This window comes from Patiria miniata, unplaced genomic scaffold, assembly GCF_015706575.1.
Source record: "Patiria miniata isolate m_02_andy unplaced genomic scaffold, ASM1570657v1 HiC_scaffold_23, whole genome shotgun sequence".
Lineage (NCBI taxonomy): Eukaryota > Metazoa > Echinodermata > Asteroidea > Valvatida > Asterinidae > Patiria > Patiria miniata.
In genome coordinates this window covers 5,594,567-5,614,469 of record NW_024037062.1, presented here as the reverse complement: position 1 = coordinate 5,614,469, position 19,903 = coordinate 5,594,567, and the positions used below count along the sequence as shown (strand labels likewise).

The 19,903-nt window shown below is 39.2% G+C and overlaps 1 protein-coding gene across 2 annotated transcripts in view; it reads left to right on the top strand.

Moving 5' to 3' along the window:
- LOC119731093 (DNA-directed RNA polymerase III subunit RPC1-like) overlaps positions 1-19,903 on the top strand; it is a 66,535-nt gene that overhangs the window by 29,790 nt on the left and 16,842 nt on the right. For both annotated transcript variants that reach the window (XM_038204107.1, XM_038204106.1), the window contains exons 11-26: positions 3,316-3,363; positions 4,706-4,809; positions 5,952-5,997; positions 6,871-6,966; positions 8,005-8,145; positions 8,852-8,921; positions 10,263-10,390; positions 11,426-11,564; positions 12,436-12,600; positions 12,986-13,070; positions 13,722-13,809; positions 14,790-14,901; positions 15,981-16,094; positions 16,674-16,769; positions 16,867-16,928; positions 18,624-18,779. In XM_038204107.1, coding sequence (XP_038060035.1) covers positions 3,316-3,363; positions 4,706-4,809; positions 5,952-5,997; positions 6,871-6,966; positions 8,005-8,145; positions 8,852-8,921; positions 10,263-10,390; positions 11,426-11,564; positions 12,436-12,600; positions 12,986-13,070; positions 13,722-13,809; positions 14,790-14,901; positions 15,981-16,094; positions 16,674-16,769; positions 16,867-16,928; positions 18,624-18,779 — 1,650 coding nt within the window. The remainder of the gene's footprint in view (positions 1-3,315; positions 3,364-4,705; positions 4,810-5,951; positions 5,998-6,870; positions 6,967-8,004; positions 8,146-8,851; positions 8,922-10,262; positions 10,391-11,425; positions 11,565-12,435; positions 12,601-12,985; positions 13,071-13,721; positions 13,810-14,789; positions 14,902-15,980; positions 16,095-16,673; positions 16,770-16,866; positions 16,929-18,623; positions 18,780-19,903) is intronic.

The following is a 19,903-nucleotide window of genomic DNA, read 5'->3' as shown; positions in this document are numbered from 1 at the left end:
TGACCGTCAGTGATGAGATAGCAGGAACCATTCCAGTTTTGCCAAGGTTGTGAACAGATGTCAGCATTCAAGACACAAGAATCAGAACTCCATGAGACAATGATTGCTGAACTCACTAGAAGGCAAACTCCCAATGCCTGAATGATAAACATCGTGAAGTTGACTTGATATGCTGAAGAAGGAAAATGTGGATAAATTTGTTTTTAGAGAGAGTACGTGTATAAGTCACACCAAGTTGGCTAAAGATCAGTGATGTTTTTAGGTGTGTCTGATTTATCACACTGTCTATGAAGTCATAAGTCAGACAGTTTGGTGATTCATGCAATGTTTCCAGCAAGCCTGCATCCATACGCCATACAGGAGCATTCAGTATCAAGTAGTTCTGTTTGGTTAAACACCCTGCAATCGTTGCCGATGACCCCCACGGACTATGGACACAAGCCATGATAAACAATCTCCACCCATCTCATCTACTTGAGAAAAAAATTCATCAAGAACTGGAATAAGAAATGGAGACAATGGGGTTGAAGCACGGTCCCTTCATTTCCAACTGACCACTTCAATTAAAATTTTCAGCCTTGGAATTTCCTATTATCCATTTCTTCATTAACTTCCCAACAATAAGGTTTCCTGCAGCAAGCAGTGCAAGCCTGTGCATTATTATCTTCTATTGTACCTGGATGGCAGTCAAGGAAACACTCACAATTTAATTGCAGATTGCAAAATCTTTCTGGACCGTTCAATTTCATTTCAACGCAAGAAACGTGTAAACAAGAAAGAATGAATGGGAGGACAGCAGGTAGAGTGTGGTGGGGGAGGGACAAATAAAAACAATACCATTAAATGAAATGACAACAATTTAAGCTGAGGGCTGAGGCTAGCATGGGGAAAAGGACCTTATAGAGGAGAACATTCTATCCAGTTATTATAGGCATCATACATGTATATCTGAGGATAGTGATGTTTATTCTAAACTCATGCATTAAAAAGATTAAGTACTTTAAAAATATCTTTTTTTTGACATGGTTTATCAGCAAGTTTTGTATTTTATAACACCTCATCTCATGGTTGAGAAACCTGCTGGTAAAATACACCATACTATTAAATCTATTTACAAACTGTTTGGGTTTTCGCAAGTTTGCGAAAAAGCCTTTCTTTTTGTGCTCGTTTTTTTTTTTTTCTTTCTTCTTCTTTCTCTTCTTCTTCTTCTTCTTCTTTTTTGCAAACGCCATAGACTTTGTACACGTTTTTTTCTGGCACCCACTTTTGGCATTAATCTTTGTCACATATCATTCAAAGTTAATATGCATAGTCCCTATAGCAAAGATGTGTCCCGAAGAAAAACGTCATGATGACGTCATCATGTATCAAATTACAAGCAATTAAAGATCAAGAAAACCCTATAGACTTTGTACACGGTTTTCTACATGCCACTTTTGGCATTGAACTTTGTCATACATCATTCAAATTAAGCATATGCATTGTCCTATATGCATGTTATGGCAAAGTTGTGTCCTGAAGACTGACGTCATGATTACGTCATCAGGGGTCACGTGACGTCATCACAAACGTGCATATTTTGAAGTCCTATATCTACAGAACTGTAAGTCCGATTGGGTTGAAACTTGATACAATGTATGTGGCTAGACTGGGATGTGTTATAGGTAAAAAATAAGGTGATGTCATGCTGATGTCATTCTGAGATTTTATATGAATATTTGAATTTTTGGACCATAGTCATATCCCATAGCTCATGAACGCAACATGCAAAATTCAAAATTCTTTTTGTATTTGGTCTATTAGGTAATAGGTATTTGCACACAATTTTGAAAAATGTGTGACGTCATCATGACGTCATCAAAAATGTGATTTTTCAAACACATATAAGGAAAGGTCTGATTGTCATGAAACTTGGTGGGTAGGTAGATAATGGTACTAGTATGCAAAGTCCGAAGTGACGTCACGATGACGTCATCGTTTGATTTTTTTTTGATTTTTTAAATATTTATAATTTTATTCTGCTTCCAAAATTGCACACTTTCATCGGATTGACATTAAACTTGGTTCAAACCAAGACCACAATGACAAAATGTGCATCGAGAAGGGTTTTTAAGATGACGTCATTGCAGGGCATGTGACGTCATGTGATGAAATTATATTTTAGGAATTATTCTAAGCATTTTGAACAACCTTTAAGCATGAAGCACTCTGAAAAGTGACTGCAAAAGGACCAACGAAACATAAGCATTTGTGAAATGCGAAAAAGCCCTGTGTTCTGTTTGCAAACAGACATGCAGCTCTAGGTTGTTGTTGTTTTTTTTTGTTTTTTTGACAAAGTTAGTTTTTCCAACATGGACCACTTTACCTGCAATATTTACATTACTTGAGGCTTTCACCAGTTAAGCTGTTTCTTTAAAGAAAAATGGATATTCAGCGATGGAGAAAGTGATGGTGGTACCCTCAGATCAGTCGACTTGGGGGGGGATATCGCGGTTACAATCAGAGACCATGGAGCAAAATGGGGAATGTTCCACTTGTTGTCTTTAGCTTGTGTCACAACAAATGGCAGGCTTAATTTTTCTTTTAGGTTGGTTTCAAGTATCCGGTTTCTACAATCCAAACCGAATAGTGAAAATTAACCAAATTTTAATAAAATCCAGATTTTGATTCCAATATGTCTTTAGAGTGATTGTAGACTATTAATGTACATATTTGAGAGCACCCAATTTGTTCCACAGATGTGAACAATTGTAACTACATGTAAGTGGCTGGCCACAGCTGGATGGATAAAATACAAGCTTAGTAGCAGGAGGGCCTGGTTTTGTGATCGGAGTTTACTCAATTTTTTTGTCAATATATATTATTGTTTGATTTATTGTTAAAAATATATAAATTTGGTTCCCACTGACATTTCAGAACACAATTTTAGAGCTTTACCCCCCTACAAAAATGCAAGTAAATTAAACAAACAAAACTTAATCTTAAAAATGATTTATATGGGGACAAAAGCTGGGTATTTGAAAATGAATACATGTAAGACAACAAATATTTCTGGTCATTGTTATTCTATCCTACACATACATACTTAATTTTACATACGGTACTTCTCAAATGTCTGATCAGCCTTTTTAACATGCAAAGATTATTTCACATGATGTTTTACATAATTTACATTTTAAACATACTATGATAATTCATAAATTTTATTTAACATTGTTTTAAACGTTACATTGAATTGTAAAGAATAGATTCACTGACCATGAAATATTGTATTTAGTAAACAAAACGTTAATCTTTGGTCTTTTTTTTTTGCAGGTTGCAGTACCTGTGCACGTTGCCAAAACTCTGACTTACCCAGAAAAGGCAAGTTTGTTTATGTTGCATTCGGTGATTGTTTTTCTTTTAGATGTGTTCAAATCAGTGGGATAACTAGGGTTAAAGTTCTGAGGGGGCACTGGGGGTGCACACATATTTCAAGGGGGGCTGAAAGCAAGTGATGTATGGTTTTGTTCAATTCAAGATTTAAAAAGGGGGGGGGGCATGGATATCTGTTCCCCCACCGCCCTCCCCACCTCCCTCCCCACCCCCAGGTTCTGCCACTGATTCAAATTCAATCTCAATCCGGTTTTATTTCAAAGTTTTCTAATAAAAATTTACACATTCAAGATGACGAGCAACAGGTAATTTGTGACTTACAGTTGACAAACTACTTTTGTTTTGCATTTTTGTTAAAGTTGAGTAAATGTTCAACTGATTTTGACCCCAAAACCTCTTCTCCTTTCCCCCTTTTTTTTTGATGTCAGTAACCCTCTGAAAAAAAAGTTTTTTTGTTTTGAGAACAAACAGATCCATTTTGGGAACAGGCTGGCTCCCGGTTTGTACATTATAGATACTAATTGTGGGGCAGGAACCAGCCTACCCCGCGAGAATGGAATTATTATCAGGAATCCAATAATTCAAAATTATAAAGTAACAATTCAGTACCAAACCACAGGCCAATTTTTTGGTTGATGTCCCATTCAGAAGTGCATCGCATAAATGTATTGCTAGGAAAATAGAAATTTAGAAAAGGAATCTATTTTCGAGAAGAAACTTGAAAATAGCGTGAAGGAATGCATTTTTATTACAAGCCCATCTTTCATCTACCCGTTTCATACCTCCTACCCTGTAGTGCCTGAGAGATGGTCAAGTAACTTCCAAGAAAACAACTGGTACACATTCTGAGCAAGAGAGGCTGGCCAGTCTATTGAAGCTGGTTCAGAAGCATATCCTCTGTCAATTTGCTTTGCACAGTAATTTCTTAGTCCAAATTCCTTATTATTTTTAGCTAGAAAACCTTACAAATCATACGAAGTCCCTACTGTACTGTGCATAAAACCAATAGCACATTACATGTATTTGCACTTCAACTTTTGAGTGGCATCAACCCCTGTCCGCAGTATTAAGGACTGGGCTTTAATCTTAGGGAGAGAGATATTGTTATCGCATAATTGGACTAGTTTTTAACTAAGGGGAAAGCATCGACCCTCCCCCCTGGAAAAAAATCAAGTTAGAGGAAAGGCATATTTTATTGTTCAAAACCACTAGAGCCACAGTCAATTTTGAGCTGTCACATGTCCAACTTTAGATCGCAATTTAACTCCCTGTTAATGCATGATTCAAAAGTGATGAGGTTAAAGTTGTCCTAATGTTACTTTCCGTGAAGGTGACCAAAGCCAACATTGGCTTGATGAGGAAGCTGGTTGTGAATGGCTGTGATTTGCATCCTGGAGCTAACTTTATTCAGCAGAGACACACCAATAATAAAAGGTATGTGACTTCTCCATCTGTCATCATTAAACGGTTAAATTTGTGAAAGCTTTTATTATCAGAATCCATTTAGGGAAATTTTGAAAATGGACTCTCTTCTTCCATAAAATGTGTAAACGAAAACAGTCCAATTGCTTCCAAAGGAAGAATCCCATCTCAAAATAACTTGTCAATTGTGTATCACTGGGCCGTGATGCAGAGTTGTAATGAGTCACTAAATTGTGTGACCCAAGTTGAGTCAAGTCATTTTAAGGAAGTGACTCGAGTCATTAGGTGAAGAAGGTCGAGTCGAGTCACAGTGAGTGATTGAGTCAAGTCAAGTCAAATTTATACGCAAGTCAATTTGAGTCATTGATATTTGAACACAATCTAACAAATTACAAGAATGAACACAAGGCACCAGTTTATTGTACACATCAAAAGACTTCAAATGTGCTGCATGGTGCCCAATAGACAGACAGCTTCTGCTCGATGTTTCTACCAAAGATCTATGTAACACTTAACAAGAAGTGAAACTTCAGTTTTATCTCTTGTTTGACAATTTTTACACTGACAACATCAGCAACATATGAAACAGTTTCTGATTTTACGTAGAAGTATATCTATTTTTTGAAAGCAGGACATAAATTTAGCTGGAGTTCCATCAAGGGCTTAAAAAATCGCCTGAAGCCGATGATGAAACCAAGAATTGGGAAATGACTTGAAAGTCTGGTTCCGGGATAGTAATTTGTGTGCTACATTATAAAACCATGAGGTGGGACTCTGTGATACAGTGTACATTTGTATGAGATAAGTGGAGACAAGTTGACGGTAACACAAAGTACGCAAACATACTTTGTGTCGTAAGTCGAGTCTTCTGATGAGTGAGTTGAGTCGAGTCTTTGCTTGCAGTGACTCGAGTCAAGTCGAGTCAGTTACCCGTTGGGACTCGAGTCAAGACGAGTTGCCAAAAATTGTGACTCGAGTCTGACTCAAGTGGAGTCATTGACTCGAGTCATTACAACTCTGCCGTGATCTTTTTGGCATGTCGTTTTTGTGTCAGTATGCGTGAATAAGTTAGATGTTACATGCAAGACACACAATATACATGTAAGTCTGCCTCTGAGCCACGATGCCACTAAGTTTTTTAACTGTTTTTACAGGTTTCTGAAGTACGGCAATCGTCAGAAGACTGCACAGGAATTAAAGGTACATGTATATTTTAGCCTTTTGATAACTAGCTATAGAGACCCTGACAAGCTCTATAGTTCAATTGTGACTGCACTAGTGAGCAGGAGGTCATGGGTTCGAGTCCCACCCAAGCGAGCTAGTGAACTTTTCTTTGAGGCTCGCACTTGAGTATACATTGCTTATGACAATTATATCGCTATGCAGGTCATGATTTTTATGAGTTTGTCATTATTGGAAACCACACATGCTGTGTCCAGTCATAGGAAAGATACATTGTTAGTGAACATCATAACACTCAGAATTTCCACTGGGAATTGGAACTTTTAATTGGGTTTATGTGCTGTTCCCAGTCATCATGTCTCTACTCAGAATTTGGAAAAGGAGAAAACAAGCTTTATCTTGTTAGAAACGATGACCAAGCCCCCTCCAATAAATGTGGCTCCCATGTACCGTACACCCCCAAAACACACACAGAACCCTTAGCCTACTGGAACAGCCTTAGAAGAGTATTAGTACTGTACATATAACTATCACAAATTGTTACAAACTCTAGCCCCCACCGCTCTGGACAGTTTTTGTACAGGCTGCTCTCCAACTGCCACAAATCCCTATGGATTCAACTGTGCAACTGTCAGAGCCTATTGAAGTGGTTTGCAGATAGTATGACCACTAATACAGGTACAGCTTGTGTAGCAGCCATTTTAAAATGGTCAATTGTACCAATATGAGGGCAGTTTGCAGATTTGGTCAAATCTGTCACCGGATAGTTTTTGACATGTAGGACAACGCTCTGCAGATTATCACTGAGCACAGGAGGGTTGTGATGTTTATATTCTTGTTTCAAGTTTGAGATGTTCCCTGAATATAAACCTATTTTGTTTGCCTACCTAGTATGGAGACATCGTTGAGCGACACCTGATGGATGGGGATATCGTCTTGTTCAACCGTCAGCCATCCCTGCACAAACTCAGCATCATGGCTCATTTTGTAGGTTCACGTTTTATCCTTATGCTATTGAAAACAATACAATGCACGTACTTGGTCCAATGTTTATTTTAAACATTTATACTGCTGTAAAATGAAAGACCCTGTGGTTGTATTGAATGATTCAGGTTGAGCTCTTTTACAGGTGCATGAGAGATGCCCATTTATCAGAAATACGTCAACAGCTTGTGATCTAATTATTAGTATATATTTCTGGTAATGAAACCAAGGATTCCTCAACTGCTCCGTAGGCACTGTAGCTCAAAAGTCTGAAGAAACCTATAGGGTGTAGACAAGAGAAGAAAGTACAGTTCGAGGTGGGGGGAACCCCAGCATACTACTCTCAAAGTTCAACCTAAACCTTTTTTTTTTTGACTAGCCAGCCTTGCTTCTGAAACAGACTCTTAACTAGCCCGCGGTCATTTTCACTAGCCCGCATTTTTTTAGCTCAAAAAATACAAAATGGCGTATTTTCAGGCTCAATTCTGAGGCAATTTTGTCAGTGTTTTGAATAAGCAGATCTAATAATTTAACCCTTTAAACAAGTTGATAAAATTATACACAAATCGATACAGGTATGCTTTCTGAATTTAATGATTTATTTCTTCCTGTCCTTTCATCTTTGCCGTATCCTAACATTTTTTTGACTCGCCAGCCGGGCTACTTAGGGAATATTTTGACCAGCCCGCCGCTGTTTTGACTAGCATTTGGCTATCGGGCTACTGCTAATTTTGAGCACTGCAACTCTGGTGAAAACCCATGGAATCATGTAGGAATTAAAAACCCAATCTACATGTGGACTGGGGCAGGAATTGAACCCTGACCATAGAGATGGAAACTGAGGAAAGGACCACTGCACCAACCTGACTCTGTAGTTTTACAGCAACAAGTGAAGTAACATAATTCCCAAATATGTGTGCATAAAATAGCTTGCAATGTTGCTACCGTTATGTCTTTCATGATATTATCCCATAATCTTATAAGACACCAAAATCCAAGCACATCTCAGCATAGATGATGCATTATTCCCTGTTGCTGTAGGCTCGTGTGAAACCACACCGGACATTCCGCTTCAATGAGTGTGTGTGCACCCCATACAACGCTGACTTTGATGGAGATGAGATGAACTTGCATCTTCCGCAGACTGAAGAGGCCAAGGCAGAGGCCCTGACACTCATGGGGGTGGGTCTACATATCGTTACTATCAACTCTCTTAATAACAGTGTCATTGTTTGATGCAGGGGGGGGCTAGCAAGCTCAGAATCTGAGGCTTTTTGGCCTTGAATAGTTAACCTGATGGATGCTGTTACAGCTTTGACAACTGTTTAATGTTGTTATATTGAGCACAGCATCTAGCCTAAATGCTGAAGAGGGTTAGGGTGGTGCCAACCACATCAAATATTCAATCATGCACCAAATATCTGAACATCATTTTTTTTTATACAAATATTCAAAAAATGTGTGCGGTTTTGAGGCAATAATAGAAAAATGTGTGCAATATTATTATAATTGTAAAAGTTGGGTAATTGTATTGGTTGCCAAATACCACATGTTTGGCAAATACCATACTTTTTTGAAAAGCCATGATTTGAGAGATTCCATGAGGAATATTAGCTCAAATGTCTTTTAAACTCAATCAATTATCAGCCATCACACTCTCTGTTCTATTATTTTAATATGCACGTTGTCAATTGCAAATTCCAATCGCAGATTCAAATCGTCGGCCAGTTCAGGCTGGAGCATGTTAAACTTGATCAGCCCATTTTTAATACTGGACCAATTCCAAGTTAGATTACTGGAATACTAAATTCTTGAAAGTGCACAGCCCTAAAGGGTAGCTATAAAACCATTGCATTTTCATTATTGATAATATATTTATTTGTTCCAGGTCAAATCCAACTTGGTGACCCCACGGAATGGAGAACCCCTGATTGCTGCAATACAGGATTTCATCACAGGTATAACTCCTCGTGTCCGTGAAACTAGGTTGTATCTCCTAAAATGGGCCATACGTGAAACGCGTGTTTCAGAATTTTAAAAGGTCGTATCTCATCTAAAATACCCCGGATGTACACACAAAGTCAATGGACGTCGAGATACGACCGTGTTGCACGGAGTGTATTCGCGCGAGATACGACTTTGTTGCAGAATGGAGTTACCACCTTGTTGCACTGACATGACGAACTGTAGAATACAGTTGTTTTGTTCCCTTAAATTGCCAAAACAAGTACCCATTTGCTCTTTGAACCAAAATGCTTTACTGGAACAAAAGCTGGGCCACACTTGCAAGACAAAGACTCTGTGTGCATTATTTCTTAGAAGGTTGCTTAAGCTATAATGAAAGGTCTTGTATACCCTATAATTTGATACTACATTTATGTTGTGATGCTTATGGTCCTGAGGATTTCATTAATTTTCCACTTTTCAGCCATGTCTAATTTTGCAATTGCCCATTTCAACTTACATCCTTTTATGCTATGATCCCAAGTATGAGAAAAAAATTGTTCTCATTCATGGATATTAAACTAATTTAAATTCGATCAATTGGGGCAGTATCTGAAAAAGCTGTTTATTTGTTTTTCCTGGCGATGATTTGGCTTGAACCATCACGAGGAATAAGTGCAATTCCTCTTTCCTTGTAAGTGATGGCATACTAGGCGCAATGATTCACAGGATGCTTGGTCCTTTAATTTGCTTACAATCAATTAAGATCTTTCATAATATTTTGGTAGTGTCGTTGTTTAGTGTTTACAGATGGTATACATTGCCTTATGTGCCATTTAGTCTCTACACAGTGATTTACTTTGGAAGATTTGGAAAGCTTCTTAAACCTAAAATTTAGTTGGCATGTAGCTGTCTCCTGATGGCTACAGCGCATACTATGCAAAGCATTGCGTTTTCACAGCTTGTGTTCAGAACCACACTCATATAACTCACAAAACCATTCATTGTCAAAGCGTCACTGCAGGTAGTCCACTTGTAGCTTCTAAGGGATTAATGTCCAAGCTCCCATTTGTAAATTGTGCTGTATCCTATCATTATGCAACAAATTTAAAACAGACGTTTATCTGTAATTAGACTCCGACGGCTGTGTCGCATGAGGCAATGTACAGGCAACTGATTCAAGGCCATAGAAATGTTTATAAGCACTTGGGAGAAATTACTTCTTTTTTTCATGAGGGTTCTTTTTATAACTTGCTGTGCATTTGATTGTCTCATAGTTGCCATCAAAACATGTCTTGTGTGACTTGGCCATTAGGAAGATCTATTGATCAAATACATCTCTGTTTTTGTATTAGGATCCTATTTATTGACTCAGAAAGACGTGTTCTTTGACCGTGCCAAGGCCTGTCAGCTAATAGCCAGCATGCTGTCACAGGCTGATGAGAACTTGAAAGTCAAGCTACCTGCCCCGGCCATCCTAAAGGTATGAGTGACTGACAGAGAAATTCAATAAAGACAAGCGGCAAAGTGTTATTGGGTCGTTCTTAAAAAGTGGGCCCCAAAATGTGACATTTCCTGCCCCTGTTATATATACCCTGTCGCTTCTCATAATCACTCTAGGAGGAAGAGTACATTTACCCTCCTGTGCATACATTCTGTGCCAAGTTGTCCTTGCAGTTAAATTAATCAAGTGACTGTTTTCAACCCTCAAGAATTCCCAGCCCACATTAAGGGATTGACTGCCTTGGACTGATTAAGTAACTTGATACAGCCATGCTTTGACTCCGGGTGAGTGATAAAACTGCTGTGACCACAACCTGCCTGCTTTGTCTGTTGACCTGGTTCGACAAGTCACAGTGCTTGCTTGACATGCTAATCTGACTGCTGGTGACTGGCCTTTGCTAAAAGTCAAGCAGGAGAGGTGGAAGTGAATTTTGACTGTCTGTGACTGCTTATATGGCAGGAGGGTTAAGGAGTGCATCCAGTATTACCTAATCGTGCACGTCATGTAACGGACAGGAAAATGGGGACCCCAAATTATAGGATGACCCTTTTGAAAGTGGAGAAACAAAATAAATGTAAATGCCAGATATGTAGCCAGAAGAATTCAAAGCATTTTGAAAAGTCCCATTTTGATGGATGCCATCTGACATTGGTTGGCTATGTTTATTGGATAAACTTACGTGTGTTTGTATGTGCAAAAATGCGTTGCATGTCAATTGCCCAGATCAAGAAAGTGGAGTTGTGTAAAAGTCATTTTGAAGAACTCTGGATACTGTCATTGCCAGGCATCATCAAGTGTTCAAATAAAGCATACAAAGAAAGATAAGGTGCACCTGCGATGCATTTTACGTTGAATAAAGATGATGGGCCAAAATGGAATTCGAACCTCAATCATTGAGATTACTGTGGCAGTGCTCTATCACAGCGCTAGTTGAAGCGAGAACCCACCCTGAAGCTGTCTCAAATTGCGTTCCCACTCAACCCAATTGACCTCCCTTCCCATTTCTCTACTCAGCCAAGATGCCTGTGGACTGGCAAGCAGATCTTTGGGATAATCATCAAGCCCAACGATACATGCGGAATCATCATGAACCTACGCGCCAAGGCTAAGAACTACTGTGGCAAGGGACTGGACCTGTGCTTCAATGATTCATGTAAGGGAATAACCTTCTTGAACCATCCTGGATGGAACAAGCAGTGTTCCCAGGATGCTCCACAGTAGAATGAGCTGATCCTGGGTTTATGTAAATGCTCAAAAGCAAATATTCAGACTTGAAAACATGGTTGAGAATCATACAAGATTGTGGTACCCGTTCTCGACCCCAGTAAGTTTGGTGGCCAAGTGGTTCAGACACCTGTGCTAGAAGCAGGAGGTCGTAGACTTGAGTCCCACCCATCAAGTTTGTAACTTTTTCTTGCAAGCTTTCTTGATTAAACAGTGCTTAACAATAATATCTGTGAAGTCTAAACCTCAAGTTGAATTTAAAGTTGAAAACATTTGATATCCAAAAGATATTCCAAGTGGAACCACACATTTTCATGATAAAACTGAGAATAAATTAGATCAAATTCAAACAATAAGGATCCACAAATGTAGATATATCAGCAAGTTTTCTCCAACTAATGCCATTTTGAGCCAACACATTGGCTCTCCATACACAAAGAGTTCCCACTGAGCATAAGACATTTTCCTTATTTTGCGTTTGTGAAGTATATATTTTCTAAAAGTCCCTGGTCCATTTACTAAAAACCATCCAAAACTGCAGCCAAAAAAATCCACTTCTTTAAAGTAGTCCCAATGACTCATTGGTTGAACAAAGTTGTGACATCATGTCACAATGTAAAGTAATCATGACTTAGTTCCAAAAAGTCCACCTCCTTTTTGCTACCACTCCCACGATTCCCAGGTTATGTGACGAAGTACATGTACTCGAAGTGTCATATATGTTCTTGTCAACTTTGTTAGAGTATATGGAACTGACAGATAACCAGTGTTCTTGAATTGCAATTATTTTCTAAACACAGATGTTGTGGTGCACAATAGCCAGCTGATGTGTGGTGCAATGGATAAGAGTGTCCTAGGCTCAGGCTCCAAGAACAACATCTTCTATATCTTGCTACGAGACTACGGGGAATCCTACGCAGCCGATGCCATGAGCCGCTTAGCACGTCTCTGTCCATTCTTTCTCAGTGAGTATCCTAAGGTCAAGCAAGTTCCCAGACAGTCATTCAGAGCCCTAGCAGGGGATAGTGTCGAGCAAATTTATGTACAAAAAATTAGTTGTTGACCAGAAACACACTCTTCATATAAGACAGGTTGGCTAGTTAACTCTATTTTTGCAAATTGACCAAACTTTTCTGTTGATCAGCAATACAATGTCTCAACATTAGGATTACGGATTCCAAGGTTGTTTACCATCACAACCAAAACAGATTTTATTTCGCTTCATTGTGTTACTTTTTCTTATCATAAATGTTCTGTATGAAAAGTTCTTTTGGCATAAATAAAAGTGATCATTATGCTTAAGGCCTTATTAACCCAAACCTCGATGATTTTGTTTGTTCGACTGTGCAGGTAATCGAGGATTTTCCATTGGTATTGGTGATGTAACTCCTGGTGAAGGGCTGGTATCTGCCAAGATGGATCTCCTTACAGCAGGGTACCTATCCAAATGCATTGGCTATGGGCTCCATGCGCCAACAAAAGGGACACATACATTTCGTTGGTTGATGCGTGCACCGTTCCTTGTGTGTGACGCACGTACACCAGGGTATTTGTACTATGAACGCACAGTGGCCGCGCTTCGCGGCAAAATATTGCAGTCAGGCAAGATGGCGTCGTACAGTCACCCCCAACAGTACTTTCTTTGCGGAGCAGATAGCCCTAGGGGTGTAATCTACGAGAGGGTATGGGGGACGTGACACCTTTAATCATTTTTCTCAGGCGCGTTTCAATGCTCAGTTGGCAAATGAACCACCAAATATCAATACAGAATAAGGGCTCTTCCCACCGGCGCTGATAGAGGAGGGGTGTGGGTGGTGTCACACCCCTCAATTTATCATTTTCTGTCGACAGAATTGTCCTGTCGGCAAAATCATGTTTCTGAAGGCCAATAGTACACAACGAAGAGTGCCACCTGGTGTTTGCTGTGTGAACTAACTTGTGCTTTGAACAGTGCCTCCAGTAGTCAGTTGGTGTCCAGCCACACCCCTGCATAGCTTTAGGGAATGTTGTCATTAGTAAATTGAGTGGTTGGGGAGGAGATAATTATGTCAATAAAGACTTTGTGATGATTTGCTTTGTTTCTTAGATACACCAAGTGTGATGAGTACATAAATGATTTGGAGACAGGGAAACTGCAAACCCAGCCAGGTTGCTCGGAAGAAGAAACACTAGAGGTAATTTTATAAGAAGGATGGAAAATGAGATGAATACATGTATATCAGTGAGTACTAGAGGGGTTGGGAGCAGACTGGCCAGCTAAAATGATCTGCTACTCTACTTACGTTGTTACAATCAACACTATAGCAGACTGCCTGACCTTAAGATCACTCACTTCATTATGGCAGTTTTAAAGATTATACGTATTCAAAATAACTGTTAATAAAAACTAAATCAAGGGAACTTTAGACACAATAATAAAAATTTAAAAAACTGTCCCTGCTAAAAACTGAAGAAAATCAAAACCCATTGGGAGTACCTTCTAAAAGCCCATTTGTGACATCAAACGTCTTGAACCAGACAATATTTCAATATGTTGTTTCATGCCCCACACATGCATGCATACCGAATGAACAACTTTGTTATTTATGTTTTGAAGCTTAAATTGAAAAAGATATATCTTTTGACAGCATGTCCGGTTTCGTAGAATAGACCGTTATCATGTTGCAGCCATTTGATTTTTCCCCATTCAAATTCAAATCAATGTAACCAAAGCGAGGCTGGAGAGGAAAATAGTCTGGTTCCTGTTTGCACAAAAACATTATCATTCTGTACTGTTATTGGATACAGGGAACATGACTAAAATGGTGGAAGCATGATATAGGTCTTTTGCTGTATTTGATGAAGACAATAGCGATGGTGATGTTGTCAATGACTTGGTAAATTCAACCTGGTGGAGTTGAGCCAGAGCTTGTTCCGGTGTGAGAGAAATAGAATTGTACTCATCCTTTGTATAATCCAACATGATGGATCGATAAATTTTACAAAGAGAATGTTCTGTTTGTGAGGAATCAATAAAATGTTTGTAATGGTCCAAATGAAATGGCACTAAATCTTCTGAAAATGTGTTGAGCAAAATAAAGAGGGTGAGCATTGAGACTATAAATGTAGCTTTTGGTGACGTTCTCTCATACTTGTCAATTGTGGCCTTTGACAGGCAATGATACTGAAAGAGTTGTCAGTCATCCGTGACCATGCTGGGAAAGCCTGCTTAAAGGAACTCCACAAGAGTAACAGTCCACTGACTATGGCAGTGTGTGGATCCAAAGGTAAAAACAAAGACACTCTGCATCACCTTTAAGCTGTTTAGTGTCGATGTCCTGATTTATGTGCTACATCGTCAGATTCCAAACCTAGGATATCATTGGCAATACAGATAATTTTACTTTTGCTAGGTTAAGCACAAACTATAGCTAGTGGTTTCAATAACTGCATAGGTTAACTCTAATTTCAGAGGCATTTTAAAAGGAACCTTCTTGTATACATAAAAAGCCTTAACTGTCTAGGAACTTGCTGACAGATTCTGTTAAGGAGAATACACGAGAAAGTGTGGATTCGTAATTTAAGAATTCACGAGGCGCGAAGCGCCGAGTGAATTTGTAAATTAAGAATCCACACTTGCGAGTGTATTCTTCGACTTAAACCATTGCGTCAACAGAAGTATAAGAAAGAATGCTGCAACCTGACGCCACTTTTTTCTTCATATATCATCTCAATGAAGGCCATTTGTTGCAAAATTGATAATAAGACATGAATCTGGGACTGATAAATGTTTCCAAAATTGTTAGGAAATACTTGAAATGACTCTCCATAAACGTTGTACACAAGTGCGGAAGTGGCGTCAGGTTGCAACATTGTTTCCTGGCGTGTTTAGCATGTTTATCGCCACATACGTCAAAATGGATAGTTGAGACGACGATTTCTTTCTGACTAATTTAAAAGTAAATTTTGCAGTGACGGCGGAAAAGCTGACAGTGAAGATGCATTGGTAATTTTCGGGAAAGCAAATTTTCACGCAGACGGTCCTATTCATGCTCATTATGGAGAACTATTGTCCGACGTTTTCAAATTGTGGATTCGTAATTCCGAATCCACACTTTACTAAAGATTCTTCGTTCCGAATCCACACTTTGTGACCAGTGTAAGAGATACGTAGATCCGAATCCACACTTTTAACAATAGTGTGACGTCATAGCAATGGTTTAATTCAGGTGTGCCTTACTTTCACAGGACATGTAAAATAATAGTAGCCAAGCTGTATCTTCCTCAATTCTACAAATCTTCCCAAACCAAGTTTGCGAAAGTTGACAACATAAAGTGGCAACATTTTGCATGTTCATCAATGCAGGTTCGTTCATCAACATTTCCCAGATGATTGCGTGTGTCGGCCAACAGGCCATCAGTGGCCATCGTATACCCAATGGGTTTGAGGACAGGGCCTTGCCACACTTCAAACGCCACTGTGAGTTACATAACATTCAGGCATTAACCTGCTGAAAATATTTATCCTGAGCATCCTCAAACATGTTTAGCATTCAAATTATATTTTCCTTTTGTGACATCATGGATTGCAGTCGTTCTTTTTTTTGTTCAGAATGGGTAATTTTGTGCCGTAGATTTCTCTGTTTTCCTTGTTCTGTCTTGGTTTTTTTTTTTAGGTTGTTAGTGTTGGTTAATATTGCCTATCCCCTGCTACTTGAAACTCCCATTGAAAATATCAAGATAAAGAAATGCAATGAAAAAAAAAAGTGAAAAAAAAACATAAATGATTAAAACATTTGACTTTACAAATTAAAATAGGTTGAAGGATATATTATATTTTACTTAAAGGTATTGATAAACACTTCTAAAAAAAAAACACCTTTTTTGAAATTGTAAAGTGGTCTTTATTCTTTTCCTAGACTTTCTCCGATACCAAGATCAAGATTATGATAAAAATTAGATATCGAAAAATTCCATCAAAAGATGAATGGGTGTCACTCCTTTCACAAATTGTCATACATGTATCTCATCTGTATGACTTTGTTGTTTGTTTTCACAGCTAAAGTACCAGCGGCCAAAGGCTTTGTGAAAAATAGCTTCTACACTGGACTGACACCGACAGAGTTCTTCTTCCATACCATGGGCGGGAGAGAGGGTGAGATGTTTGTCTTAATTTTCATGTAGGGGAATGAAATGATATGATCTGATCTTTCCGTTATTCTAACCGTTATTCAAAATGTCTACTTTTGTAGGTCTTGTAGACACAGCTGTCAAGACTGCTGAGACTGGCTACATGCAGAGACGACTTGTCAAGGTATGGTGTCACCATTGATATGAACATCCAAGGATTTATGTTTGGGCTAGGATATACAATTGGGCCCTCTCTGAGTTAACTAAAATTGAAGGCTTGCAAAACTACTGAGATTTATAAGAAATACCTTATGAAAACCCCAAATCATCCCAGGAAGGATGTGAACTATAGTCACTGAGGGACAGGACAAGGAAGGTAGATGAACCTTACACACTCTAATAATGAATACAGCCCTGAATTATCTGGTCATGAATCATAAATCAGTAATCAAATTAATTGACTCAAGTGGGAATAGAACCCATGACCTCTAGAATCATGCCACTCCTCTATATCAACGGATCTATCTCAATGGAATGTTTTTTTCCCCAATCTGTCAATGTCTGTTCTGGGTGGTGTTGCACACTTGTGTCAAACAATTAATTAATCAACTTACTGTCAGATCAACCTTACGAGGATATACATGCAGCCGATTAGATCAATTGTATTACAATTTCATGGTTTAGGATTAATTGTTTTTGAGATCAGATCAATTTTGAGGAAAAAACTGTCAAGTTTTGTGAAACACCCCCAGGTTTTATGCAGGTCCGTATACCTACATTGTACATCCAGGTCCATACCTCTTACATGAGCCTTTGCAGGATGCATCACATGCACACACTTATCTTTGCTTTCATGCTTGGTGTGCACACGTGTGGAGGTACACGGTCAATTTCAAATATGATGTAAAAACCTCTTGTTGTCTGTGCATGAGACAAACACACCTGAGTGTAGGAAGACTTGTACAATGATTCATCAGATGGCATTTTGCGTCGGGGTGATGTAAATCAATATTAGGTTCCGCCCTTCACCGACGTATAAACACTGTATACTCAGAAAGTTTTCCAACTTTTACTCGTGAGATAACACACTGAGTAAACAGTGTTTATACGTCGGTGAAGGGCAAAACCTAATATTACTGTTTTACAATGATACTAGAGTGTTTGTCAACATCCATTCCACAGTCTCTTGTTATATTTTACAATAAAGGGTAACCTTGTGCATGGAGTCTGAAGTGGTTAAATATTAGGGCAATTCCAGAGTTGTGTAATGTTTGTGACAGAGTTTTCAAGAGCTTAAGGCCCCCCAAAAAAGTCTCCGGTTTCTGGTATGCGCGCGCGTCGCCGTAGCCATGCGCGTCGGCAAAATGAAAAAGTTTTTTTTGAATGAAAGATGATGTCTCAAAACCGCCAAACTCACTGGTTTGACTGGAATCCTGCTGCTGCACAATTTTAACGTGTTTTTAGATTGGGTTATGGTCTAGAATAAGCTTTATGTGGCCTCTCTGAACTCCCATATATTTGCACTAAGTTTAGTCGGGCACCATTTGCAGTCATCAGCCGACATTTGAAGCAAAAAAATCAGGTAAAAAAAAAAAAAAAAGCCGCGTCGCCGCACCACTTTTTGGGCAAGCTCCATACCAGAAACCGGAGACTTTTTTTTTTGGCCTAATGACTAAGACTGAAAATGTATTTATCAAATCTTATGCATCCATCGTCTAATAATGGTCAAGGAGATTACAGACTAGGAGTTTGGGATCATTTCTCTGAATCATTAATTAGATATCATGGTTAATTGGCTCTGTTACGGACATTACACTGCCTTCCATAACGCTGGAACTGCTCATTGGCAGTTAAACGCATGTGGTGTGTAATCTTGCAGTCCTTGGAGGACTTGTGTTCTCACTATGATGGCACGGTGCGTAACTCCATGAGTGACATCATCCAGTTTGAGTATGGAGCAGACGGTCTGGACCCAGCCATGATGGAAGCTAAGGACAAACCAGCTGACTTTGACAGGGTGCTGCATCACATCACGGTGAGATGGGCGGAAAGGGGAAACATGGGGGGGGGGGATTGTAAGTCGGAGTTAAAGGGAATAGATAACAGAGAGCTGGCTATATCTAAGGCTTTGACAGATACCATACAACTGAAATGGAAGGTACCTGGTTCCATGTAGGGGGTAATATAACTGGAAATCTCCCTTGCAAAATTGGACAAAACCTTTTTTGAATGGGAAGGACAGCTTTTATTGAACAGGTGCAGATAAAAAAAAAAAAAAACTTGTCTTTTCATGGTAGGGCGAGAGGAATGGGCAGGGAAAAGGATCTGTGTAAGAGGGGTTGAGAATTAACCAATCAAAGTAATCTTGTGAAGCAACATTCAATCACAGTAGGTATAATTCAGTTGCCAGGCGTGTGCATGGGCATCGCGAGGGGGGCACTTGCCCCCCTGGAAAAGCAAAAAAAAAAAAAAAAAAAAAAGGCGCAAAGACAAAGTGGTGTAAATTTAATGAGTTGGGGGGGGGGGCAAAATGTCCCTGCCCCCCTCTAAAACTGATAAATCGAGAATGTGTTGAGAAATACAAGCATTTTTTTGGCAAAAATCTTTTTTCTCCCCCTCTAGAAAAAATCCTGGCGACGCCCATGGGCGTGTGTAATCCTAGGAGCAAACATTCATTAGTCAAAGTAACATTGGAAATGGGAGCGTGGCTTTGTGCACATTTGCTAGGCACTGGAAGTATTTGTTATGGCTGGTTCCTGTCAATTCTTGCTGTGCATCAGTGATGCAGTCAAGTCCATCAAAAGTCCATTCACAATTTCAGTCACAAGAAACAGTGGATGAGCAATAACAAAGGAATGCATTTGTTAAAGCTCATTTGAATAGCTTGTGATCTGAATTAAACATCATGGTAGAATCGCGTCAACATACATGTAGCTTGTGAAATATTGTCCAATTACATGATATGCAAATGGACGCAGAACGCGCAAAATTTGAGACAAACAAAAGTTAACGTACAAAATTCCATAGGGGTGTCTAAGATGCGTGACTAACTCGCAAACGACGATAGGTCAATTGAGTCTGGAGGACTTGTGATGGACTTGCAGGGACTTGTGATGGACTTGCAGGGACTTGTGAGGACTTGTGATGAACTTGCAGGGA